Genomic DNA, 27,280 nt, shown 5'->3' with positions numbered 1-27,280 from the left:
TGTGGGTTCAAATCCCACTCCAGAGACTTGGGTCGGAAATTTACAGCCCCCCAATGAGCGGATGAGGGGGATCTTCCCACCCCCACCCCCCACTACAATATAACGCGGGGCAGCAGCAAGAAACGGCCCGCCCACCCCAGGCCAATCAACTGCCACTTAGGGGCCTCCTTCTGCCACCACGGATATTTTACCCTCGGCAGCCAGACGGCAAAGACCCAAGAACGCCTTCTTGCGGGCTGGGAGGGTTGCCCTCCTGTTCAGGCACCCTGTGCCCCATGGAGGGCCGCCCCCAAAGCCCCAACCAGCCCCAACGCACAACACTCCACCGCCCTCCTACTCTGTCCCAGCCACACCCACTCCGCCCACCTCAACCAATTGTCCGCAGCAAGGCCTTAAAAACTTACCTGAGTTCCAGGGCCGTCCTTCCTTTTGCCTTCCATGGCTGGGTGTAGTCCCAGTGGCACTGTTGGGACTGACCTGCCGGCCTGCTGATTGGCAGGCCAATAAGACCAAATAAAGGGCCTGAGGAGCAAAAAATGCCGGCCTGGTTCTCCAGGCCCAGCAGAGGCGGGCTTGCCACTGATGTTTCTGCCAGTGGGCGGGGCCTCCCAACCAACCTAAGATTCCGGCCTGAAGAATGAAAATCAAGGCTGACATTCCCAGTACAGTACTGAGGGAGTGCTGCACTGATGGAGGTGCTGTCTTTCATCTGAGACATTAAACCGATGCCCCATCTACCCTCTCAGATAGAAATAAAAAATCCCATGGCACTATTTCAAATAAATATTGTCCTAGCCAATATTTATCCTTCAATTAACGTCACAAAAACAGATCTGGTTATGATCACATTGCTGTTTGTGGGAGCTTGCTCTGCACAAATTGGCTGCTGCGTTTCCTACATTATGACACTTTGAAATACTTCATTGGGGTAAAGTGTTTTGGGACCTCCAGTGGTCATGAAAAGCGCTATATCAATGCAGGTCTTTCTTTTCTTTCCAATGAACAGAACATGTGCAGAAACCAACTGGCATTACATTAAAACAAGTCCATGCAAGTGACCAGCATTTCAAAGACAGTCTTTTGTTTAAAAAAGGGCCCTGGATTGGAGAAATCCTTTCAGCTGTTGCAAACACTCCAGGAATTCCCTGGAGTCTCCGGGAATTGAAGATTAACCTCCTGGCCACTGCTATGAGCGAACTCTGGGAGATAATTAATCGGAGCATTTAAACAAAAAGATGCTTTTTTCATATTCTTTAAACACTTTAGTTTATTACCTATAGAAATGTTGGAAATGGGGAAAAGATAGACTGCTTGACCAAAGAGGGCTGTTGGAGGTAGGAGGTCATACCTCCAGGAATATGTCTGACCAGTGTTGGCAACCGCAGCTGAGGGAGGTTTCAGTAGATTGAGAACTGTAATGTTCTGGGCTTATGTGTTTTGCCTTATGATCTGAAGTTGGGGGAGAGAGCTGGGCTGGGCTCGGTCCCTCTGAAGTGATTCTGTGTTCAGTGGATCCTTTCACTATCTTGCTGCTCTGAAATTGCCTCAGGAATCTGGAGTTGGTGGCAGATGCGAACACAGGCTATGTAAATGTACTTTGCTGGCGGATAGGCTTGCCAGTTCTGGTTGGAGGTATTCCTGTAGGTTATGTCACGTGACCTGCTGCCTCAAGACATTGAGCCGAGGTCCTGTCTGCCTCCTTAGGTGGACGTAAAAGATCCCTCGGCAATATTTCGAGGACGAGCAGAGGAGATCTTCCAATGTCCAGGGACCAACATTATCCCTCAATCAGCACCACAATAGATTATGTAGTCATTATCACATTGCTGCTAGTGGGACCTTACTGTGGACAAATTCGCTGGCATGCTTTCTACATTACAACTGCATAGATAAATGTGAGGTGGTGCATTCGGTAGGAAGAATAAAGGGGGATCATAAGGATCTGAATGGAGTAGAGGAGAAAAGATTCACATTGTTACGACCGAGGTTGGAGGAATGCACTGTCTCCCTCTAGTCCCACTACTCCTCTGGTTCACAATATGGCCAATTATATATTTTTATCTATCCGTTTCAGAATACAAATCCACCAACCAGGTTTCTTTAATAAACAATAACATTATTAATTTATTATAAAACAAGACTTATTCACTAAAGATGCAAAGCTTATTAACACACAAGTTGAAATATGAAAGTATAAATAATTCTCTTCTAAATAACCCAACACACACGCACAGCGGTTAAAGAAAAAAAGAAAGAAACTTTCTCTGCAGAGATCAACTTTACAAAAATAAAAATACTTTGGTCAAATACTTGTTAATTCTTGAAGGAAAAAAAAGGATAATATATGAAATGTTCCAGCTGACTTTCAGTCTGATGTCCAGGTGCACGTAGACAACTGTTACTGGGATCTTTTTGGAGCAGTTCTGTTCAGGAGACATCGAGAGTCTTGCGGGCTTTTCGGGATAACTGCTGCATCAGTGGGCTCGGCAATCACACTGGATCCTTAGAAGATTTTTTGAGACAGGTAGCAAAGGATGAGTTGGGTGACTTCTCTCTTAGCAGGAGACACGCCAACTGCCCTCCAAACAATCTGTAAAAACGAAACCAAAACTCCTGAGCCATAAATCTAGACATGTGACTTCTCTATATACAACTCCAAATAGTTCCGTAGTCCATAAGGCTCTGGATGCTTACTTAGCATGAGACATGTGACTTCCAGTAAGTGTTTGTTTTTAAACAAAGTGTCCTTCCAGGTACCCTTTCAAATAAAAATAAGTCTGGCATCTCCTCGGGTAATTTCCACAGTCTTTTAACCACAAGTCCTCAAAAAATGTTAATAATGGAAGCGCGTTCATGAGAACATTCACAAATCACGAGACCATGCAAAAAGCAAACCAAGTACCAGGCATCATTTCTAGGGGAATAGAATTGACGAGCAGCAAAGTTATGTTAAACTTGTATCAAGCCTTGGTTAAATACGGGACGGATCCCCATGCTGGGCAGGAACGGGATCGGCACCGACATTTACATCGGAGTCCGGCTCCCGTCCACCCAGCGTAAAATTCCGGCCGATATATTTATCAGGAAAGGCTGAAAAGACTTGTACTCCTTTCTCTAGAAAAGAGAAGGCTAATGTGGTGCCCTGATAGTAGTCTTTAAGATAGTGAAAGAGTATGATAGTGTTATGAAAGTGCTTATGTTTTTTGTTAAATATATTTTTTGAGGAACTCATAGTCAAACCGAAGAAATGTTGGATCAGCTTTTTTTCAAGAGGGTCATCAAGAGGACCCTGAAAGGACTTGTTTGACAACAACATTTACTGGTTGTCACATGTCTCAAGTTAAAAATAGAACAGAAATCATGGTAATTTGGGAAGATGTGTGCAGAGAAGTGACAGGTCAGAAGGTGGACTTTCTGTTTCCGGCTTCACTTTTGAATTGTTTGGAGTTGGGAATGAACTGTTAAAAAGGGGTTGGAGTTAAAAAAAAAAAACTGAAGGACAGAACCCCAGCTCAGCCCAGCCTGCTCCAGCTCTTTAAAACGCCTACAGAAGAAGAAGAGAACTTCCAAGGAGAGAAGAGCATTCCCAAGGAAGGAGAGAAGACCACAACCCAGCTCAGCTTTCCAGCACCTCTGTCAAAGACCCTGAGGAGTTCACTGTGTCAACTCATCTCATCTCCTGTCTTTGAAGAAAAGCCTGCTAAATTAATTCTCAATACCACCTGAAAAGAACTGTTCTAAGAGTTTCCAGTGATCCTTCTATGTGTACTCAGAGGCTAGACTGTATGCTAGTTTTGGAACACAACATATCTCATCTGCTATTTCTTCAAGAATGAGCAAGTATTCAATCCAAGTGTTTTTTGTTTGTAATAGAGCTCTAAAAACAAAATCCCTTTATTTTTCTGACTAACCTGTGTATGTGTGTGAGTGTGAGGGGCTAAGTAAAAAGGGAACTTTAATATTTCAATCTGTGTGTTTATGCTTTACTTCATTAGTGGTTAAGACTTGTTTTATAATAAACTGATAATTTTGTTGTTTATTAAAGAAACCTAGTTGTGTGTTTTATTCTAGGATAAAAATAGAGTATATGATTGACGGTATCTTGACGACTGGGCAACTCTCAACCTCCATAAATTTGCCCAGGCATGCGCCATGGAGAGGTCACTCCACTGACCACCTCCAGGCGCGTATCCATTGTCTCTCGAGATAAGGAGGCCCAAAAGAGAAAAGAGAAAGAGATCGGTAAGTGGGAAAAAGTTTAAATATATGTTGTGATCTGTGGAGAAGTGGAACTAGAAAAAACCCCTGTCTCTGTCATAACAATAGGGTAGATGCAGAGAAAATGTTTTGATTTGTGTGGGAGTCCAAAACTTGGGGCCATAAAATATAAGCTATTCACTGATAAATCCAATAGGAAATCCAGGAGAAACTTCTTTACCCAGAGAGTGGTTAGAATATGGATCTTGCTATCCCAAGGACTAGTTGAGGCAGATAGCATAAATGCAATTAAGGGGAAGCTAGATACGTACATGAAGGACAAAGGAATAGAAGGCTAAATTGATGGGGTTGGATGAAAAAGTGTGGGAGGACACTCGTGTGGCACATCAACCAATAGGCCATATGTAATTCGAAAGGACTACACTTCAAAAGTATATTGAAAGTAAAGCGTTCTGGAACATCTTGAGGTCGTGAAAGGAGCTGTATAAAGGTCTGTCTTTCTTAACTCCAAAACCTGGTATTCCCACTAGCTGTTCGTTTTCTTTGTTTAATAGACACTCCGTCTTTAGAATTCCTGTCTTGAGGTACATCTGAATAAAGAATATAGTGAGTATTGGAAAATACAGCAAGGTTTGGAGCATGAGAAGCTGTGTTGGATTGTAGCACTCATTATTAGCTGCCTCCAATTCCACCTATGCTGCTCCTGAGAGGTTAGTTCTTGAAAATGGTTGCATGCTGAGGCAATTCAACTGAACTTCAGTTCCATGCTCCTTTCATGACACCCTCTCAACTCTTTCACTAGTTGAAACATCACTTCAACTACTGATAGCATGTTACCCCTTTGAAAATATTCAGCTGCCCTCTCATCCTGATGTGAGTGAAGGTGAGAATCGAAGAAATCCCACAAATTAGCCCCCAATCCTGTTGTCTTTCAGTTTGCAATCCCTTATCAATTCCAGCGATATTCCTCCTGTGTTTTATTCCTACAGAGGCCTGAGCTGCAAATATTGAAGAGAAATTTCCTAAAGCTGTCTGATTTGGAATTGGATAAATATTTGATGAATAGATGAAGCCAAAAAAAAAGAATACAGCGTGTGGGATCAATTAGATAGCCTTACCAAAGAGCTAGCACAGATACAATTGGCCAAATGGCCTCTTTATGTGCTGTACCATATTATATTATATTATGATACTGTAATTCTTATCAAATCTCGTCTTATGATTTATGGATTTCTCCCTGACCTTTTTCTTTGCTAACGCTGCATTTGTTTAAGTAGAAGCAACTGTAATACCCTCCTGATAGTACAAGTCATACCATTATTTTATGCCACATAGTCTTTCCACTGAAATTGATAGTTAATAAATCTTACAGTACAAGCCCGGAAACCATTCTTACTGATGGTGGTGCCAGAATGCCTAGGAATACACCTGAAATAAAATGGAAATTTCTGAAGCTGCCATGGTAATTCTGTTGGGCAGGCATAGTATCTAATGTAGGATGTAGCCACATAGGCAGGAGGGGCCTCAGTCCAATCCCTTGTCTGTGCTGTTAAAGGGATTGCCAAACCTCCAGGATTGCCCTGGATTCCCCAATGATTAAAGATCAATTTTCAGGACATTGCAAGCCCAGGCGAAAAGTCATAAGGGCAATAAAAAGAAATTATGAACACTTTTGTTTATTAATTATAAAAAAATTGGGCATGAAGAAAATGCCTATTGACTGACAAGTAAGAATCATCCAACAGGGCAATGAAAAGGTCTATTCACATTCCAATTGGCATGGGAAGAGACAGTCATTAGCCAGCTACAGACAGCCGTCAATCAGGCTAAGCAGCCAATTCACACTGACCTCAGACAGCAAACCAGGAAGTAAAATGTACTGATTATTCCTCACTTTTTATTACATTTTACGGACAGTAAAATAAATGATTGGGCCATACATATGAGAAGCTGCGATATCATAAACTTTAAAAAAATTATTTTGAAAAAACTTGGAATTTTTATCGGAATGGAAAAATAAGATGAACCCAAGTGCATTGTAAAGCCAAATTAGACACTGAGCCACACAAGGCAACATTAGGGCAGGTGATCAAAAGCTTGGTCAAAGAGGTAGGTTTTAAGGAGTACCTTAAAGGAGAAAAGTGAGGTGGAGAGGTATAGGGAGGGAATTCCAAAGCTTCGGGTCTAGGCAGCTGAAGGTACAGCTACTAATGGTGGAGCACTTAAAATTGGGGATGCTCAGGAGGCCAGGTGAGGATGGAAGAGACAGGGAGAAGGGTTTAAGAAGGTAGTTTGCAGTAGAGGAAATAAATCGGGGGTTATCTTTGCACTGCAGGATAATCTTGCAATAGTGAGCAGTTTTAGTAAATGAGAGCAGGATCTGATAGTGCTTTGTGGTCCAGCCAGATCTGGCGGTGACTGGCTAAACCAGTTGTCCGCCATATCCTTTCAAGTTTACGGTCCTTGGACTTAAGAAAGTGAAGATGCGGGCCATACCAGGGTGAGGGAAAGTAAAGGTTTTATTAGGGACATCAAAGGTGGAGGTGAGGGTGTGGCTGAACAAATCAGTAGCTGAAGAAATCTTGTGGTGAATGGAGGGTCAAGGCTAGACAGTTGGAATTTTTAAGGGCAGTTACAAGTGAATGGATGGTAGTTTTCTTTTCCGGGGCGGATACTGAAGGAAGTAGGGTTTGCACAAATATAAAGTTAGTTTTCCAGGGTCAGAGAGGTTATTCAGCAGTCTTTATGACTCAGTACAACATTTAAAAAACCAGTTACAGCTCATTAACAAGGTGTAACTTTTTCAGGGTTTTTTTAACAGCGACATTACAGCGTAAAAGGGGAAATTCTCAGTTCATTCATTTCTAATTGATTGCACTCTGTGATGACTTCAACAGCGGACTTTATGGAGAAGCGTAGAGTCACGGACAGCACCTATGCTGTTATTCAATGATTCTATGACTCTGTCTTTTGAATTTCCATGTTTTACTGTACGTGTGTGGACTCCAGAAGTTGCTGCCTGTTTCAGAAAAGCAATAACAGCAAACACTGACAGTTTTGACATCATTACTACTGCAAAATGTGGCCCATTAACCAATAAGAGTTGGTCACTGGCCAACAAAGGTCTACGGCTTAAAGAGAAGAGGGGGAAAAAGTACAGGTAGTTAAAGGGAAATAAAAACACATAGCAAATTGGGTTGTTGGATTTTGAAAAGAACACTGAAAGGTCTGTGTGTCCTTACTTTAGGAGCTCAGTGATCTATTGTAGGCAGTAACCCTTCACTTTAATGCTCTCTGATGTACTGCATCCTTTGAAGTATTGTTTATGGTGCCTTCACTAATAGAGAAACTGTATAAATCATTCTCTCGATAACAGGCTTCTCACTTTAATACTCTGATAAATTCTGTGGTGTCAGGTGAAGCTGTTACAGTGCATAGTGTAACTCCGTACTGTAATTCTCCAACATTTATAGGTTGGATAAGCATTACCATCCTGTTCAAGGCATTACATTGCGAAGAGACTGGTCGGCACTACAAGATCAGCTCAGAAATTCTCTGCAAGGGTAACTTATTGGCCTTGAGACAAAGTTTTACATTATTTTTTGCATCGCTGGTTATGATATAATTTTCTTTGGTGTTTTCTATGTTGACTCTCAGTTAGTTGAGTGTTTGGAGATTGTCAGGGTTCAAATCCTGCCTTGTTTCTCAGCGAACATTGGACATTACAGGGCCCATGGTGCATGCCATTTGGCACAAATATGGTCCTTGAAGAGACCAGTAAATTTTTTTATGATCTCGAGATTTGGGTAATGCTGGAAAGGTCGCATTGATTGCCCATCCTTAGTTGTCCTGAGATGGTGATGATGAGCCTTTACCTTCAACCATTGCAGCCCTTATGCTGATGGTGCTTGGTAGGGGATTCCAGATGGTATATTTCTGAGCCAGGATGGTGTGCGTCTTGGATGGGACTTTGAAGGTGATGGTGTTCCCATGATCTTGCTGCGCTGACCCATTGTGATAGAGGTCTTGTGGTCGTTGAGGCTTGCTTGGTGGGTTGATATAGTGCATTCTGTAAAACTGTACGTACTGTAGCCACTGTGCACCAGTGAGGAAGAGAGTGGATATTGAGTCCAGTGAAAGGGATCCTCATCAAGTGGACCCATCATCTGTCCTGCATGGTGATGAGCTTCTTGAATGTTGTTGCGACTACCCCGATCCAGATGAATGGTGACTATCCCATCACATTACTGCCTTGAGCTTTGTAGATGTAGACAAGTCAAGAGATGAACCATTCGTCACCAGGTTCCCAGCCTATGTTCTGCACTTGTCACAATGGTGTTGATATGGTCAGTTCAGCTAAACATCTCATCGATGATACCCCCCCAGTGCCCCTCCCACCCCCACCGGCGAGGATGTTGATGGGGTGCGGACCTGGCAGTGATAATGCCATTGACGGTCAAGGGGAAATGCCTGGGCTTTGCCTTCTTCAAAATGCTCATTACCTGATGGTCACCATTGAACAGAAATTTAACTGGACCAGCCATATAATATACTGTGACTACAAGAGCAGATCAGAGGCTGGAAATTCTGTGGCAAGTACCTCAGCTGTTGATACCCCAAAGCCTATCCACCTTCTACAAGGCACAAGTCAGAAGCATGACGGAATACTCTCCACTGCCTGGATGGGTGCAGCTCCAACAACAATCAAGAAGTCGACACCATCCAGGACAAAGCAGCCTACTTGATTGGCACCCCATCCACCACCTTCAACATTCACTCCCTTCACCACCGTTGCATAGTGGACAGCAGTGTGTACCATCTACAAGATGCACTGCAGCAACTCACTAAGATTCCTTCAACAGCACCTTCCAAACCCACGACCTCTACCACCTAGAAGAATAAGGGCAGCAGATGCCTGGGAACCAGCAAGTCCCCCTCCAAGCCACACACTATCCATATTTGGAAAATATCATCATTCCTTCAATTGTTGTTGGGTCAAAGTGCTGAACCTGCTACCTAACAGCGCTGTGGGTGTGCCTACGTCACACGGACCTCACTACCACCTTCTCAAGGGCATCTAGGGATGGGGAATAAATGCTGACCTTGCCAGTGATGCCCACAACTTATGCATGAATGAATAAATAAAAAAAACTCCACTGGTCAGAGTCAGCACCCAGCACACTGACTGACAATGCATTCCAGAGGCTCATTGTTCTGCAAAAAGAGCTGCCTAACATCCTTTATAATCCTATTCTTAAATAGTTTAATCCTGTGTTTCTTGACACTAGCTGTATAAAACGCTAGTTAGGCCACAGCTGGAGTATTGTGTACAGTTCTGGGCACCACACTATAGGAAGGATGTGATTGCACTGGGGAGGGTGCAGAGGAGATTCACCAGGATGTTGCCTGGGCTGGAGCATTTCAGCAATAAAGGGGGACTGAAAAGGCTAGGGTTGTTTTCCTTAGAGCAGAGAAGGTTGAGGGGAGATATGATTGAAGTATACAAAATTATGAGGGGCATTGATAGGTTAGATAAGAAGAAACTTTTTCCCTTAGCGGAGGGGTCAATAACCAGGGGGCATAGATTTAAGATAAGGTGCAGGAGGTTTAGAGGGGATTTGAGGAAAAATGTTTTCACCCAGAGGGTGGTTAGAATCTGGAACGCACTGCCTGAAGAGGTGGTAGAGGCAGGAAGCTTCACAACATTTAAGAAGTATTTAGATGAGCACTTGAAACGCCATAGCATACAAGGCTACGGGCCAAGTTATGGAAAATGGGATTAGAATAGTTAGCAGCTTGATGGCTGGCACAGACACAATGGGCCGAAGGGCCTGTTTCTGTGCTATATGACTCTATGAACCCCCCCCACCCTCCCGCCCGTTCTGTTAAATTGGAATAGTCTCTCAACAGGTACTCTATCCAGCCCTGAAATTATTTTATAGACCTCTATTAGGTAATGTCTAAGTCTAGGCTGCTATAAAGTAAATAGACCACGATCCCTGGGCCCCCAAGTAATTGAGGATCCTTGTCCTTTATTGCTGCCTTCATATTACTTCCAGTCCAGCTGGCTGCTTCACCATGAAGCTTATTCACCTTTGTCGTCTTCAGACACTCCAGACACCCAACTTGATCAAATGCCTTCTCAGAAACTTATTAAATTATATCCAGTTGATAACCCACCCAGTGTCCGACTGAGAGGGCATGGCCACCCCTTCCTATGAAGATCTTGAATTGAGCAGCCGTTCACTTCTATTCTGATGTAACAAGATCTTCGATAGAATCCCCACTGTTTAACCTCCTCATTAATTTAAAAAATGCTTCAGGCTAATCTCCTCCTTAGTTTCAGAAACACTCTGGGCTGCAATCTAGGTATTTTCGCAGCAAAAAGGATTTCTTTGGAGAGAGAAAAAAATTCAATAAATACACAGACACCCTCATTTGCTCTTAATCCTACTGTTACCAAGCAAGATTTCTACACTCCCAACTAGGTCCGAATGGGCTACCAGCCCTAATTCAGCACCAATTGTCTCATAAATGAGAAACCCCACGCAATGACTGTAGTGGGAAATGTTCTTCTAAGTTTGTGGCATTTGGTTGTCTCCGTTTGCTTGATGAGCTTGCTAATGTGCCAAAAAAGCGAGGAAAATGTTCAACTTGGGCAACAGGAAAATCCCACACATTGGTTTTCTTTAAACCTGACAATATCATCCCCCGCTGCTGGTCCTGTCCCATTTTCTGAACCGAACATATTTGAGAAGAGATGGAATCAGAGTCATTGACCTGAAACATTAACTCTGCTTCTCCCTCCACAGATGAGTATTTCCACCATTTTCTGTTTTTAATTCAGATTTCCAGCATCCACTATTCTGCTTTTGTACGAGATAAGATGATTGGATGTTGGGTCTGTTGAGTCTTTCCGTTTGCTTATGTCACAGTGCTTTTACATCTCAAGAAGCATACAATGCACCCAACTGGTTCACTGTATTCTGTGGCACCTTGGGGGACAGGGAAGATAAGAGATTGTACGACAGCGCCAGATTCCATAACGTGGGTCTCTGCTGGTGTGTCCTGTGAAGGCTGGCAAGATTATATTTTTCAGGAAGACTGATTATGGAAGACCTACAAGGAACAAATGCCACTGGAGTAATGCTCCCAGTTCCAGTAACACCTCGATTTAAAGATTCTCATCCTTGTGTTCAGCCTTACAATGCTCTGAAATCTTTGTGTTCCTCTAATTCAGTCCTCGTGCATATCCCCGATTTTCATTGCTCCACCATTGGTAGCCGTGCATTCAGCATCCCAGGCTGTGGAGCTCCCTCCCTAAACCTCTCCAACTTTCTACCTGTCTTTCCTCCTTTAAGTCGCTTTTTAGAACCAACCTCTTTGACCAAGCTTTTGGTCACATGTCCTAATGTCTCTTTATGTGGCTTGATGTTAAATTTTGCTTGCAAAGACACTGTATAAGTTGTAGTGTTGTTAAAGTATCAACCGGATTGCTGCTGGAACAAATTTACAGCTTCTCTCTGTGAATTAAAATAGATTCAATTAAAATAATGTAAAACAAGATGAACCGATAGAGGCGTTGGCTGAGAGAGGTGAAGACTGCAAGCAGCTGTCTGTGTTAATGCAGCACAGTTAGATTGATAACACATAACCTTTGGTTGATTAAGTCCATTCTTCCCCAATTAAATGTTTTCAATGGATAGTCACATTACTGTGTCTGTATCTTAATGTTACTGAACAGATTTAGAGTGATATGCAAGGCAGTATTTCTACTGAGAGTTTTTGGATGACTTGTTAAACCCTGGTCCCTGAGGGTTTCTCTCTTGTTCTGAAAGAGATGCCAAGGCTGAGGGGACCTGTATCAACATGAACTTGTTGCACTATATCAGAATCTTTGTTGAGTGGCTCAATCAGTGAGTTTCACCATTGAGAAGCCTGAGTGAAAAACCGTTGGTGAGAAGACCGTATAAATCAAGCTAGCAGAGGACATTAAGCTGCAGGGGATATTGACATGGGACCTGTTCTTGCTGGGCTTTGACCCTGCTGAGATTTCTGGTGGATGTACTGCACATAAGAAAATTAAGTGATCATCGGGTTGGTTGGCATTTTTCCATCTATGAAAGATGATGGACATGCAGCAAACAATCCATTTAGGTGGGGTGTCTTCTCTTGGTGCATCTCTGTTGATGGCTGTGAAGGTCAATCTTTGAGAGGCAGGTTCTACCACAGGTGCAGCATGTGAAGCTGCCAAGTGACACTGTGAGTTGTTATTTTTGATGTTGGCGCCTGTTGCCAAGCTGCTGTAGCAACTGGTCATCATGGCAGTGCACGCAATCCACAGGAAATGTCGCCAGTTCCCTCTTTCGTCAGCTAGTGACACCCAGGTGCAATGGTCGACATTTAGAGCCTTCATGTCACACTTGCAAGTATCCTTGAAGTGGAGCTTTGGGCACTGCGCTGTTGTCTGGTCCCGGCTACCTCACCGTGCAGAAGGTCCTTGGGTATGCGACAGTCTTCCATCCTGCGGACATGTCGGATCCACTGAAGCTACCATTGTTTGATTAGTGCCAGCACACTTGGGAGCTCTGACTTTGAGAGGACTGCCACATTTGTGATTTTGTCCTACCAGGATATACCCATTATGTGCCACAGAGAACGAAGATGGAAATTATTGAGTTTCTTTTCCTGGTAGCTGTAAGTCACCCATGTTTCACAGCCATACAGCAAGGTGCTGAGAACACAGGCCTTATAAACCATCAGCTTGCTCCTAACGGTCAGCTTGCATTTTGAGAATTTTGCTTATATCGAATTCTGCATCAAGGGACAGATTGTTTGCTGCCGTGGACCCAAGATAGCAGAACTTGCTAACTGCTTCCAGTAGGGTGCTATTTAGTGTGATCAGAGACGGAGATGCAACACCTTGTCCCATGACCAAAATTTTTTTGGCACTTCTAGTCATGGAAAACAAGTTACAGGCATGGGAGAGACAGTCCATGAGTATTTGTTGCTGAGTGTCCGTGTGAGCAACTAGCGCAGCATCATCAGCATAGAGGAGCTCTCTGATCAGGATGCGGTGTTTTTGTCTTCATTTTCAGCCTTGATACATTGTGGAGCTTGTTACCTGACCGAGTCTGCAGGTAGACTCCTTCCATATCTGCAGGGAAGACAAAGGTCAGGAACATTGAGAAGAAGTTCCCAAACAGAGTGGGGGCTAGGACACAACCCTGTTTCATTCCATTTTTCACGCCGAAACGGTCGGTAGTGAAGCCATCAAACTGTACAGAGCAATGCATGTTGTCATGGAAGGAGCGGATGAGACAGTGGACAGCCAATTTTTCCCACAATCTTGTAGAGCCCTGCTCTGCTGACAGTGTTGAATGCCTTAGTGAGATCTACAAAAGTAAGGTAAAGGGGTATACTCTGTTCCCTACACTTCTCTTGTAGCTGGCGTATAGAGAAGAACATATCCACAGTAGATCTTAATGGGATGATAATCATTCAAATTCCTTTCATTGTCACTCCCACTGTACAACATGTCCACATAAATTAGACCTACTGAGTTGCAAGGATGAGCTGATCTTGGACGTGCTTTATTTTAAAGGGCTCTGCACCTGGGCTGATATCTCAGCATTCACTTGATCAACTTGAACGTTTTATTTCCGGGTTGCTGCAGAAGTCTACTTCGAACTACCGGACAGAAGGAACAGAAAACAGCTATGCTATATTAGCCTGTGAACATCATTTAAAAGTAAGGGGATGATTGACAAGTAGAGCTCTTTCATGGTTGGTTTTCTAGCCCTCTCTCCATCGCTGACTACCCCTTACCAATGTGCTGTGCATCTAACATTCTTTCCCATGACCAAACCTAGTGGTCCTCTGATGGCCTGCCTGATGAGAGACGATTGGCTGTATAGGTGGACTAAATGCTTCTGGGGACTGAGGTGGCTTTTACCTCATGATTTCAGTATCTAGGCCAGGGCCTGCATCTCTGTCGCAGCTGCCCAGCAAGTCTGGCCATGCCTCCAACCTGAGCCAACATCAGGTGGGCTGAGGGTGGCATGTGCTGCTGTCCTAAAAAGAATATAGCACATCATTTTGCAAGACTTCTGCCATGTCACAGGTATTTGTTCCAGGGTCCAGGGGGTGTCTCTGAACAGCTGATCTTATAGTTCCCACTAGAAAGTCCTCAGTGAGCATTTCTTCCAACCCGATGTCAAGTGTTGGAAAGCTGGAAGTCATTGCTCATTCTTAGAAGCTCAAGGGCTGTTAGTCCTTTCAAGGGTGACACCATGAAGCACTTCTTCACACAAAGGATAGTGGGAATCTAGAACTCTCTCCCATTAAAAAGAAAAGCTGTTGAGGTTGGGCGTCAATTGAGAATTTCAAAACTGAGATTGATAACTTTTTGTTAGGTAAGGATATTAAGTGTTACGGAACTAAGTAGGAGTTAAGACACAGATTATCCACGATCTAATTGAATGGTAGAACAGGCTGAAGGTGCTGATTGGTTTCCTCCTGTTCCTGTGGTCAGTGCTTCCAATGAGGAGGAACTGACTTGTCCTGGGACATTGGTGGGTGGGAATGCTGCCACATGCTCCATTGACATCTGCAATGAGGAAATGGGTTCCTTGATGTTACCGCAAATTAGGTCAGTAGAGAACCCCCATGACTTCTGCCGTCTGCTGCATGTGTTGGAAGATGGAGCTCAGTGCCTGCATGCAAGTGTGATGCTCATTGAATGCCTTTCTTTCCAGAGGAGACCCTTGAGCTCTGAGCCTTCATCCATTGGACAGCCATTTCCTCAGCCTCTGCTCAGGAACGACCGGGTTCCCCTCCACTCCTTTAACGTCCTGCTGGTCTGTAACTCTCCCGCTGCAAATTCATCACCTCGGCTACCTTAGTGCACTTGGTGAAGGTTTCGGAACTGATGAGTGTGAAAGAGGTGGCGAGTGGCATAAGGGAGTGTAAGGCTGTATGTACCATATTATTGGGTAAGCCTGCCTTTTGGCACCCAGCGAGCGGACAAACATCAAAATGAAGTGGGAGGCTGAGAATGTTTCCTTCTGCTTCATTAGCATATATCCATTGGGCCTGTGCTCACTACTTGCTGCGTAAAAAAGTTCTTCCTCAAATTCAACCTGCATCTCTTGCTCAGAACCTTCAATCTGTGTCACCTGGTCCTTATACCATTAGTTAATGGAAACAGTTTTTCCTTGTCTAACTTATCTAAGCCTTTCATAACTTGTATATTTTTGTTAAATCTCCCCTCAATTGCCTTTGTTCTAAGGAGAACAGCCCCAGTTTTTCCAACCTGACCTTGTAACTAAAATCCGCCATCCCTGGAACCATTCTGGTAAATCTCCTCTGCACCCTGTCAAGGACTCTCACATCCTTCCTCACGTTTAGTGACTGGAACCAGAGCTTTATAAAGGTTCAGCATAACTTCCTTGCTTTTGTACTCAATGACTTTATTTATGAAGCCCTCAATATATCCTGCCACCTTTAAAGATTGATGCACATGCACCCCCAGGTCCCTCTGTTCCTACACACTCTTTAGAACTGTGCCATTAAGTATATATATTGTCTCTCCCTATTCCTTCTGCCAAAATGCATCACCTCACACTTGTCAGTATTAAATTCCATCTGCCACCTGTCTGCCCTTTCTGCGAGCCTATCTGTGTCCTGTTGCAGGCTGTTCATATTAGCCTCACTGTTTACTGCACCTCCAAGTTTGGTGTCATTGGCAAATTTTGAGATTTTACTCTGTATTCTCAGATCCAAGTCATTTATATACAACAAAAAAAGCAGTGATCCCAACACTAAACCTTGAGGAATATCACTGTCTATCATCCTCCAGGCTGAAATGCAACCATTTACTACAACTCAGCCTCCTATTCCGTGAGCCTCAATTTTGTTAACCAGCCTTTTACATGGTAGCTTATCCTTAAGGAATTGTGTGGCTCCCAACCTTGATCGATGGGATCCATTTTGATGGTAATTAAATAGCCTGCTTCTTTTTCTAAAACTTTTATTAACATTGTACTTGTGAGAAAGTATCATTCATTTAACTTCTTTGTGAAAACCTTTAAAATGTTGTTCAATGTGTCTCTGTCTAGTTTTTCATTATTATTCGCATTTGAGTATCAGCATTGTGGCTCTTACGATATTGCGTTTTTGACTAAATTTGAAAAAGTGGCTCTTGTCATGAAGGTTGCTAATCCTTGTCCTAGGCCCTAATCTCTGGAATTCCCTTCCTAAACCTTTGTCTCTCCACCTCTCTCCCCTCTTTTAAGAGGCTCCTCAAGACCTACCTCTTTGACCTCTCTGTTCTGATGAAAGGTCACAGACCTGAAATGTTAACTCTGTTTCTCTCTATATAAATTCTGCCAGACTTGCTGAGTGTTTCCAGCACTTTCTGTTCTCTATGACCAAACCTTTGGTCACCTGTTCTAATATCTTTATGTAGTGCAGTGTCAAATTTTGATTGATTACGTTCCTGTGAAGTTTTATAACGTTAAAGGTGCTATATAAATACAAGTTGTTGTTTCGTTAGGAAGGCAAATCAGTGACCCCTCACAGCCCCTACAGGAAGTGTGCCTGTGTGGAGGTTGGTGAGAACAGTATTGGGTTTGGCTGTGGTCCCCAATGAATAGCCTGACATCCCTCACACATGAATAATAGACTTGGCTGAAGCAGCGGAGGAAGCTTGTTGCCTGTGGTATAATTTTCTGTGAATATTCAGTGCCTTGAGGAAGTGAAGAAAATTGGCAAGAAAAATTAATTGAGGATAAAACAAAAAAAAGTGGTTTGCAAATTAGAACTGCACCATTTTCAGTTTTTAATAATGACATTTTTAACAGAAAATGTGACTCAAAATTTAAAAAAAGAATGAGACAGTATGTGTTTGATCGTGGTGGTGTTGTTGCAAATAATATGATTGCAGTGCTGATTAATCCTCTAGAAAGTGCTGGATGATGGATATCTGTTTGCCTGCATAACAGTGACTGTACATCAGAGTAATTCATTATACGTGGAAGGCTCTGAGATTCTCTCAGATATATGGTAAGGCACAATATAAATGCAAATCTTCCCCTTTTATCTGTTTCAAAGTAGGAATGAAGGTTATAAGCAGACGTATAGACACAGATAAGTCAAATGCTCCAGGGAACACAGTGGTTCTAACATCAGCACAAAAAAAAATGCTGCTCGTCCAATGCAACTTTCCAGGATTGAATTGCGGAGATCGAGAATTTAAGAATATTCTAGAGTTCTGCTTCTTCATGTTAAGAGAGCTGGGATATTTGTATTGAACTTTCTCCTGGAGATTAAGTGGATGGGGCAACTCGAATGACAGGGAAGATTGAACGCAACCTGTGGAAGGAATGAACTTGATGGATTAAATTACCTATTCTCTACATGGTTTCCTATTAGGGTTGCCAGCCTTCCCAGATTGCACTGGTGTCTCCCGGAATGAAAGACTAATTCCGCTGGACGCCGCTGTGAGCAATCCAGGAGAAAAACTGTGGCGACATTTTCTTCTCTAGTTTCATAGCACTCAGGAATGAGCCCAGTTTGGTTAGGAAGGCAAAGGATGCAAAGTACACATGGCCACAGTGATGGATAGAGCGGTTTCTGGGGCGCAGCGGATTGTGGATATTGATGGACTGATGTATCAGGTGACCACTGGCAGGAGTGTGAGGGGTGGCTGGCTAGAAGCGGGAGATTATGTGATGAAACCTCATGCACTATGGTCCAAAGAAAGACCTACCTTATGTCTATAGTGTATATGCTATGTTCAGAAACGTGATCTAATTTGCACACCTATTGTTTTTAAGCAGAATATAGCAATCCCCCTTTAAATCAAATAGTTAACGAGAGACTGCAATCTTCCTACTGTTGCTTCAGGTGATTGAATAGTAATGAACCTGATTTGTTTTCTGACACGTGAAGTATGTTCCTCAGTTATTGCTGGATAGCTCCCAATTTTCCTGAGCTTACCTTTTGCAAACGCTGAGTTTGTGACAGAAAAAGGTTCTGTATTGCGAGCTGTGCAAATAAATTCAGTACCCCGAGGGCCAGACATAATGCAATTGCAAAAGCTTAATAAAATTCATTTCCCCCACAAAATGGAAGGGAAAAACACATTCACAATTGAGAAATGACCACCTGTAAAAGATGGGTTTTAAACGTCACTTTCACGTTCATTGCCCAGAATTGATAAGATGGTTCATTGACTGAAGCTAAGGAGTACATTTATTTTCTGGCAATGACTTTCAGTTTTCATTTCCTTTTTATATTACAATTTCAATGAATAAAAATAGCTTCGTAGTCTCAGTATACGGACACCTTTTATATCTTTTTCTCTAGTTTCAGTAATTCTAATCAACGTCAAACCTACGGCCGATATGGATTCAATATTCACTTAACTTAAACTCGCTATCCCTGAAATTGTTTATATTTTAATGTTCATCTGAAATTTCTCTCTCTGCTGACTTGCATGTTTTCATAACTCCATCAAAATCTGTATTAAATTAGTACAAGGAATAATTTTGGGAGAATGTTGTCAATGCACTCATATCTCATTATAATCTCAATTACTTCTATTTTCATCAATTGCTGCACCTATTTAGAATTTACTCATCCAACAATCATTTGGCACAAAAGTGCAGACAGTGGAGTATTTACATTGGGAGAAAAGACAACGCATGTTTTTGCTCTCTGTTCTTAGGATGTGGGAAGTGGTGGCAGATCTGCATTTATTACGCATCCCTGGTTGCCCTGAGAAGGTGGTGGTTGTCTTCCTTAGAGAAGAGAAGGTCGAGAGGAGATTTGAAAGAGGTGTTCAAAATCATGAGAGGTCTAAACAGAGTAGATGGAGAGAAATTGTTCCCATTGGGAGCCAGAGGACACAGATTTAAGGTGAATGGCAAAAGAATCAAGGTTGACATGAGGAAAAACTTATTTATGCAGTGAGTGGTTATGATCTGGAATGCACTGCCTGAGAGTGTGGTGGAGCCAGATTAAAGCATGGCTTTCAAAAGGGAACTGGATAAGTACCTGAAGGGAAAAGATTTGCAGGGGTATGGGGAAAGGGCGGGGTGGTGGCACGAGCTGAATTGCTCTTGCAGCAAGCCGACTTGGGTTCGACAGGTCGATTGGCCTCCTTCTGTGCTGTAACTATTCTATAATTCTCCTTGAACCACTGCAGTTCTTGTGGTATAATGGTGTTAGAGAGTTCCAGGATATCAACTCAATGATGATGAAGGGATGGCAATATATATCCAAGTCAGGATGATGGATGGCTTGGAGCGAAACGCAGACGTGTTGGCGTTCCCATGGTAATATGGCTCTATCATTGTTGTTTGTTGAGGTAGCTGGTGAGAGTGGTATGTCTCTGTTGGTGACATGATACAATGCATCCTGGTGATCCTACATACGGTTGCCAGTTATGGACATGCATTTGCCATAATGTGCTGATGATGGACTTGGTGGATATTGAGTATCGGGGCATCAATCAAGTCAACTTCTCTTTTGGATGGAGTTGAACTTCTTGAATGCTTTTACAGCTGATACCCATCAGGTGAATGGTGCATGTGCCATCTTACATCTCACAAGGTTCTAAGTGATCAGGAGGTGAGATAGTCATCACAAAATAGCTAGTCTCTGCCCTGGTTTTATAACAGCGGTGTTGATTTAGCTGGCCTATTTCAATTTCTGGTTAATGGTGACTTCCAAGATGTTGATGGTTAGTGACTTGATGATGGTGCTGTTGAAGATCAAGGGGAGATGGCTGGTCTTTCTCTCTTTCGAGATGGTCTTTATCAGGCACATTTCCTATTCCCCTTAGAAAGGTCAATAACCAGGGGTATAGGTTTAAAGTAATTGGTGGAAGGATTAAAGGGGAGTTGAGGATGAAATTATTCACCCGGAGGGTGGTGGGGTCTGGACCTCACTACCTGAAAGGGTATCAGAGGCAGGAACCCTCCTCGCATTTAAGAAAACACTTGAATATGGACTCGAGTTGCCATAACCTACAGGGCTATTGACCTGGAAAGTAGAAATAGGCTGGATTGTTTGTTTCATCCGACATGGATATGATGGGTCAAATGGCCTCCTTTTATGCCTTAAATCTTTCTATGATTCTATGTTATGTGGTGTGAATGCTACCTGCCACTTGTCAATGTAAATCTGGATCCACAGTAGAGTGAGTTGGGTAACTTGATTATCGGAAGAATTGTTAAAGAAACTAAACAGTAAGAAGTTGTCAATGTCCCACTTCTTACCTTATAATGCAGGGTAGGTCATGGATGAAGGAGTTGAAGATGGTTGATCTGAGGACACATACCTGCGGAGATCCTGCAGTGATGTCCTGTGGCTGTAAACCATCCCCTTCCTTTGTGCTGGCATTACTCCAGGCACTGGAGGCTTTCCTTCTGGCCCCCAATGTCTTCAGTTTTACAATGGCTTCTTTGTCCCACACTTAGTTGAAAGCTGCCTTGATGTTGAGGGCAGATATTCTCATCTTTCCTCTGGCTTCCTTCCCTGACTGGTCTCTTCCAGTACTTGTACATTCCATGATTTTTTTTGTGGGGTTCAAATCAAGGCCATTAGTGAACCAGCCGCATTTTTACATTAATCTGAAAAATTTAATGGTTATTTTGCTGACACCAGCCCACAAAGTATCTTCTTTATTAAATTCATTTTCCTAACTTGCCATAATAGGATTTAAACAGACAACCTCAAAGTCATTGGTCCAATGTAACAAATTTAATTCCTAACACCAGATTGTTTCTTTTAAATTTGTTAATGGGATGTGAACATCGCTGGCAAGGCCAGCCTTTATTGCCCATCTTTAATTGCCCTTGAGAAGGTGGTGATGAGCTGCCTTCTTGAACTGCTGCAGTCTGTATGGTATAGGTATACCAACAGTACTGTTTATGGTTTACAACATTCTCCATTCGTTCTCCATTTATTGTATGATACCAAGACCAAGTGCACATAATATCTTGAAACAGGAGACATACAGAGAAATACATAATACAGCCATGTTTCCAATCCCTGGGTAGAAACCTTCATTATTGTTCCTTTCCAGTTCTAAGCTTGGCTACAAATTAGTAATAAAAAAGACTTGAGCTCTAATAGTGTGCTTTTTATGAAACACTGTTATTGACAATTGATTATTGTGACCAATATTCCCATTTCCTATCAAAACAACATATGCCGCCTGTTTTTATCGTGCTGACCATTGTTCCATCCCTTATGTCAAAACTGCCTTGACTAACATTTCCCAAGCATGGCTGTGAACCCAAGTCACGAATCTTACATCCAGTGTTACAGCAGAAAATTAGAACACAGTGTCAGCTAAAGTTGCACCCTGACACACGAAACCCTAAACTATCTTGGGAATAAGCAACTTTTAACCATTTCATTTGGTCAAACTTTACTCATGAGATTAACCAAACCCTAATCTATATATATATATATAATATACACATAACTAGGGTACCGGGCACCAATTACTACTCTCATGTTTCTGCACATTGCTATATTTTTTTATCAAGGTGTGGAAACAAATATATTTTCCAGCCTCGGCATCAAATATCGGTATTACGCTCTTACAAGTCAGGTGCTATAAAAACCACACAGTGAATAAAGCTGCCCCTCCCTTAGTCAATTCACTTAACTCCAACCACTGCACCAGTGTGATATTTCCATTCATGATATTGGTTATTTAGACCAGATGTGCTGTATGTGCCGTCTGTCCCATCTGGGATTGTTCCTGCTTCACTTGTACCTTATATAGGTCACTCCATCATAACTGTTGCAGCGGAAATAAAAGCACAATCAGGAAACCCTGTAGGACATCATCTGGAAAAGCATTAGCCCATCACACGTGTGAAAGAAACACAAATACTGCCTCCAATTTCTGTCAAAGCCAGGTGCTATTAACACAGTTGGTAGCATTAAGCAGTGCTGGTAAGCTTTTGTGCTAGTGGAGTATGATGAGGATGAAAGCAATCCTCAGCATTTTTCTCTCCCTTGTTGATTTTCAAAATTCCATTGCATTAGCTTTTTTCCCATCAGCATATTTAAGCAGGGTATTCTTAGAGACATATTTAATTCTGTAGAATGGTGAGATTGTGATCATCATTCCGTGCTTCTCTTTCCTTTTCTCCCCTATTCTCATGAACCCTGAGGACTCTTTCTCTGATCTAGTTCCATGATCTCCATATAGCCTCTGGTAATTGCCCCAAGTGGCAGTTCTGTATATGGTGAGTGCTTGCTTAACATGGGCACATTTTACACAAAGGCTAGTCAACTTTGTCAGTGTCTGCTGTGGCTCAGTTGGTAACATACTTGCCTCTGAGTCACATGGAGCACTGCACTGCTGGAAGTGCTGTCTTCTAGATGAAACATTAAACCGAGGCCCCATCTGCCTGCTCAGGTGGATGTAAAGGAGCTCATGGTGCTATTTTAAAGATGAGTAGGAGAGTAATCCCCCGTGTCCTGGCCATTATTTGTCCCTTAGTCAAATCACAAAAATAAATTATCTGGTTATCATCACATTGCTGTTTGTGGGCGTTTGCTTTGCGCATACTGGCTGCCACATTTCTTGCATTTCAACAGTGACTGCACTTCAAAAAGCACTTCATTGGCTTGGCTGTAAAGCGTTTTGAGATGTCCGGTGGTAGTGAAAGGCGCTATATAAATGCAAGTCTTTTTTTTCTTTGCTTTTGGGAATGAAATTCGAGAAATTCATATGAATTCACAGTACAAATGATAACTAGTGAGAGAAGGTTTGAGGGAACTTGGTGTGAAGATAGGATTGGTCTGTCAGAAAAGGGGCAACTTGGTAGTTGCTTTATGTAGTTACTTAGACAGCACCTCGTAGCCATGTGACCTCATTCACCAAGAAGGACAGAAGGCAATTATTATAAGAACACCATCACTTCCAAGTTCCCCTCCAAGTCGCACACAAGAACAACTTGCATTTGCATAGCGCCTTCAATGTAGTAAAATGCCTCCAGGCGCTTCACAAGAGTGTTATCAAACAAAATTTGACACCGAGCCATAAATGGAGATATTAGGACAGGTAACCAAAGGCTTGTTCAAAGAGGTCAGTTTTAAGGAGTAACTTAGAGGAGAGAGAGGCAGAGAGGCTGGTAGACTTTTGGAAGGTTATGGAAGTTGATGGAATAATGCTTCTTGGAGGGAGAGGGTTTGAGATGGATACATGGCATTGGCCTGTCAGAAAAGGACAACTTTGTTGAGACCAGAGGATTTTTCCTATTCCGAAAAACTCTTAAAACTAAAGAGATCAGTCTGGTGTACACCACTTCATAGAGCAATGGACAATCAACAAAGACTGCTTGTATTTTCACAGATTTCTCAGCTGTTTGTCAGCTTTGAAGAAAACCCACTGGGTGCAGCGTCCTGGGCCCAAGTCCACAAGGCAGTGTTGCATGATGGAAGGACAGTGGCAGTCAAAGTCCAGCACCCAAAAGTGCAGAGTCAATGTGCCAAGGACATCGTTTTGATGGAGGTAAATGGAAAACTTTAATTAAACCTTTAGAAGCAAAGACAATGTTATTTGGAGTGATCCAGATAACTGGATCCCTGAAAATGACACATGCGCTAGTTTGTCTTGCTTTTGAAATCCTCCAATTCTAGCCTGTTGCGCATCCCGATTTTAGTTGCTCCACCATTGGCAGCTGTCCTTCGGTTGCTGAGGTACTAAGCTCTGAAATCCCCTCTCTAAACCTCTCCACCTATCTACCTCTCTCTCTTCCTGTAAGATGCTCCTTAAATCCTACCTTGACCAAGCTTTTGGCCACCTGCCCTAATATCTCGTTATGTGGTTCAGTGTCAAATTTTGTTTTCCAATACTCCTGTGAAGAATATTGGGACGTTTTACTGTGTTAAAGGCGCAATATAAATGCAAGTTGTTGATGCTTTGTTTTTACAGTCTAGTGATATAATAGTTGACAAGAAATTCATGCCTAATGTTTTCGATGCTTTGCTCTGCAATGTAACATGATTACTTCCGCATTTTTAAGTCGCTACATCTTAAGGATCACCCAGGACAGTTATTTTATTACATAGAAGTAAATAGAATGCACAACACAGAAACAGGCCATTTGGCCCAGCTGCTCTACACTGGTGTTTCTGCTCTGCACAAGCCTTCTGTCACTCCTCTTCCACTAACCCTATGAGCATTTCCTTCTATTGTTTTCTCCGTCATGTATTTATCTGGCTTTCCCTTAAATGCTCTATGCAAATCGTCTCAATTACTCCTTCTGGTACCGAGTTCCACATCCGAACCACTCTCTGGGAAAGAAGTTTCTCCTGGATTCCTTATTGGATTATCTTATATTTATGCCCCTAGTTTTGGTCTCCCTGACAAATGGAAACACCTTCTTGACATCTACCTTATCAAACCCCTTTATAATTTTAAAGACCTTTATTAGGTCACCCCAACGCCTTCTCTTTTCTAAAGAAAAGAGTTTCAAAAGAAATATAGCTTCATCTTCACGGCCATAATAAAACAAAGAACAAAGAAAATTACAGCACAGGAACAGGCCCTTCGGCCCTCCAAGCCTACGCCGATCCAGATCCTCTATCTAAACCTGTCGCCTATTTTCTAAGGGACTGTATCTCTTTACTTCCTGTCCATTCATGTATCTGTCTAGATACATCTTAAAAGACGCTATCGTGCCCGCGTCTACCACCTCCGCTGGCAACGCGTTCCAGGCACCCACCACCCTCTGCGTAAAGAACTTTCCACGCATATCCCCCCTAAAATTCTGACCAGGAATAGGCTATGACAGTGCAGTGGCTGTGACTGGCTAGAAACCCAGATGTTGTGTGTTCAAATAGCAAATTTTCTTGAATTATTTATTCATTCTGAAATGTGGGTGTTGCTGGCTGGGCCAGAATTTATTGCCCATCCCTAATTGCCCTTAAGGTGGTGTTGAGCCGCCTTTTTGAACTGCTGCAGTCCATGGGGTGTAGGTACATCCACAGTGCTATGAGAGAGGGTGCTCCAGGATTTTGACCCAATGCAATGAAGGAATGGTGATGTAGTTCCAAGTCAGGATGATGTGTGAATTGGAGGGGAACTTGCAGGTGATGGTGTTCCCATGCGTCTGCTGCCCTTCTTCTAGGTCGCGGGTTCGGAAGGTGCTGTTGAAGGAGCGTTGGTGAGTTGCTGCGATGCATCTTGTAGATGGTATGCTCTGTGTGCTAGTAGTGGAGGGAGTGAATGTTTAAGGTGATGAATGGAGTAAGTTTTGACATTGAATTTGATACATCTGGCGATTTTGTGGGCTGGCATCAGAACAAAATGCCCATACAAAAAAGCAGCTGGGTTTTCATAAATTAAAAAATCTTAAGGGAAACTGCCTCCCTCTCTGGCCTATGTGTGATTGCAATTCCAAGTGGAAAGCCCACCGTGACCTTCTCTGGACAACTAGGCATGGACAAGTCATCCTGGCTTTGCCAGAATCACCCACCTCCTGAGAGCAAATGCAAAAACAATCCATTGGTTGGACATTGAGTACAGTTTTCTCCTCTTATGGACCCTAACTCCAAACTCGCAACCAGCCCGCAACCCCAGGCTAGGTGATGGCTGGTTGCTGAGGAGAATTGAAGAAAGACTGGGAGCAGTTCTCCTTCCCCTGTCACCACCCCATGGATAATAGATAGTGATGCAAGAGGGAGTGGTTGGGGAAGGAGTAGAAAAGGAACTTTTCGTGTTACCCATACACAAACATCCGCGTGGGCTTGAGAAGAATTCTAATAGCAGCAGCACAATGTAACTGCATAGACACAAAGGCAGCAGTGACATCCAAAAGCCTGCACAGTTATAATTTTATTGAACCTGGAAGCTTGTCAGGATAAATTGTATTGATAGTAGAGAAAGACAAACTCCCCAGGAATGGGCACGTCATTGAGCAAATTCTCCCAAATTTAGCATTTTTAATGTTGTGCCTCTATCCATAAACACTAAATGTAGATATGCTGATGCCTGAGGCAATTAGGAACCTGGCAGATGAGGACATTAATTCACATAAACCCTAACCAATTCACTTTGTAAGATTTCACACAAACTGCTGGTATTAAAGCACTTTTGTTTGTGTTCCATGTGATCTATGCATTATGAACTTCGTCATTTTTTTAATTTAAAGAGCAACTATTCCATAATGATAGATATCGGTGAGGACTCTCTTACCCTCTGTGGCCTGGATTGGTTATTGGTCTATGAACCCACATTGTATAGAAGTTCAATTAGTTAAGGATCTGACCATGATCTTGTCCAGGTTGATGCCACACCCTGAACATATGGTATTGCAAGTTATTTTTCTCCAGATATTACCCTTCCTCTCCTGAGTCCCACAAGCCAATATCCATCAGCTGCTGTCCAGTGCTGCACAAGAGTGGCTGTTCTATTTGAGTATGGAGGACATCATCACTCCTGCTGTCACCTGATGCCCACACGCAAGCACTTGCTACTTCTTAATTCACTTCTTTTCAAATCCCTCCGCCTCATCTCTCTCTATCTCTGTAATATCCGCCGGCCAAATAATCTCTCAAGATCTCTGCACCAACTCTGGCCTCTTTCGCATGCTTGATTTTAATCGCTCCACCATTGGTGGCCGTGCCTTCAGCTGCCGAGGCCCGATGCTCTGGAATTCCCTCCCTAAACCTCTCCGCCGCTCTACCTCTCTCTCCTCCTTTAAGACACACATTAAAACCTATATCTTTGACCAACCTGGCTTAAGATTTCCTTATGTGGCTTGGTGTCAAATATTGGCTGATAATACTCCTGTAAAGCACCATGGGACATTTTGCTATATTGAAGGTGCTCTATAAATGCAAGTTGTTGTTGTTCGCTGTTTGTAGTGCCTCAAGGTTTGCCAAGGCTGCAATCGACGAACTCAGCACAGATTAGAGATAAAACACGGTATTTTCTGGTGTGTGTGGTTTTGTGCCACATTGGGTAGCAACCATAACCTCTGTCCTATGGTGTATGTAAAATCACCACATGGTGGAATAATTT

General features: G+C 42.8%; 1 protein-coding gene and 1 long non-coding RNA gene across 9 annotated transcripts in view; one reads left to right on the top strand and one right to left on the bottom strand.

The window, feature by feature from the left end:
• adck1 (aarF domain containing kinase 1) overlaps positions 1 to 27,280 on the top strand; it is a 586,674-nt gene that overhangs the window by 258,296 nt on the left and 301,098 nt on the right. For all 5 annotated transcript variants that reach the window (XM_068038603.1, XM_068038599.1, XM_068038600.1 and 2 more), the window contains exon 5: positions 23,606 to 23,764. In XM_068038603.1, coding sequence (XP_067894704.1) covers positions 23,606 to 23,764 — 159 coding nt within the window. The remainder of the gene's footprint in view (positions 1 to 23,605; positions 23,765 to 27,280) is intronic.
• The window catches only part of LOC137373598 (uncharacterized), a 42,624-nt gene that overhangs the window by 6,859 nt on the left and 8,485 nt on the right, over positions 1 to 27,280 (bottom strand). For 2 of the 4 annotated variants that reach the window (XR_010975656.1, XR_010975654.1), the window contains exon 2: positions 20,505 to 20,858. This is a non-coding gene — a long non-coding RNA (uncharacterized lncRNA). Of the gene's footprint in view, positions 1 to 2,310; positions 2,591 to 20,504; positions 20,859 to 27,280 lie in introns of all 4 variants that reach the window. The other 2 variants (XR_010975655.1, XR_010975657.1) reach the window with 2 other exon arrangements.

This window comes from Heterodontus francisci, chromosome 9 (genome assembly GCF_036365525.1).
Source record: "Heterodontus francisci isolate sHetFra1 chromosome 9, sHetFra1.hap1, whole genome shotgun sequence".
Lineage (NCBI taxonomy): Eukaryota > Metazoa > Chordata > Chondrichthyes > Heterodontiformes > Heterodontidae > Heterodontus > Heterodontus francisci.
This window is presented reverse-complemented; position numbering and strand designations above follow the sequence as displayed.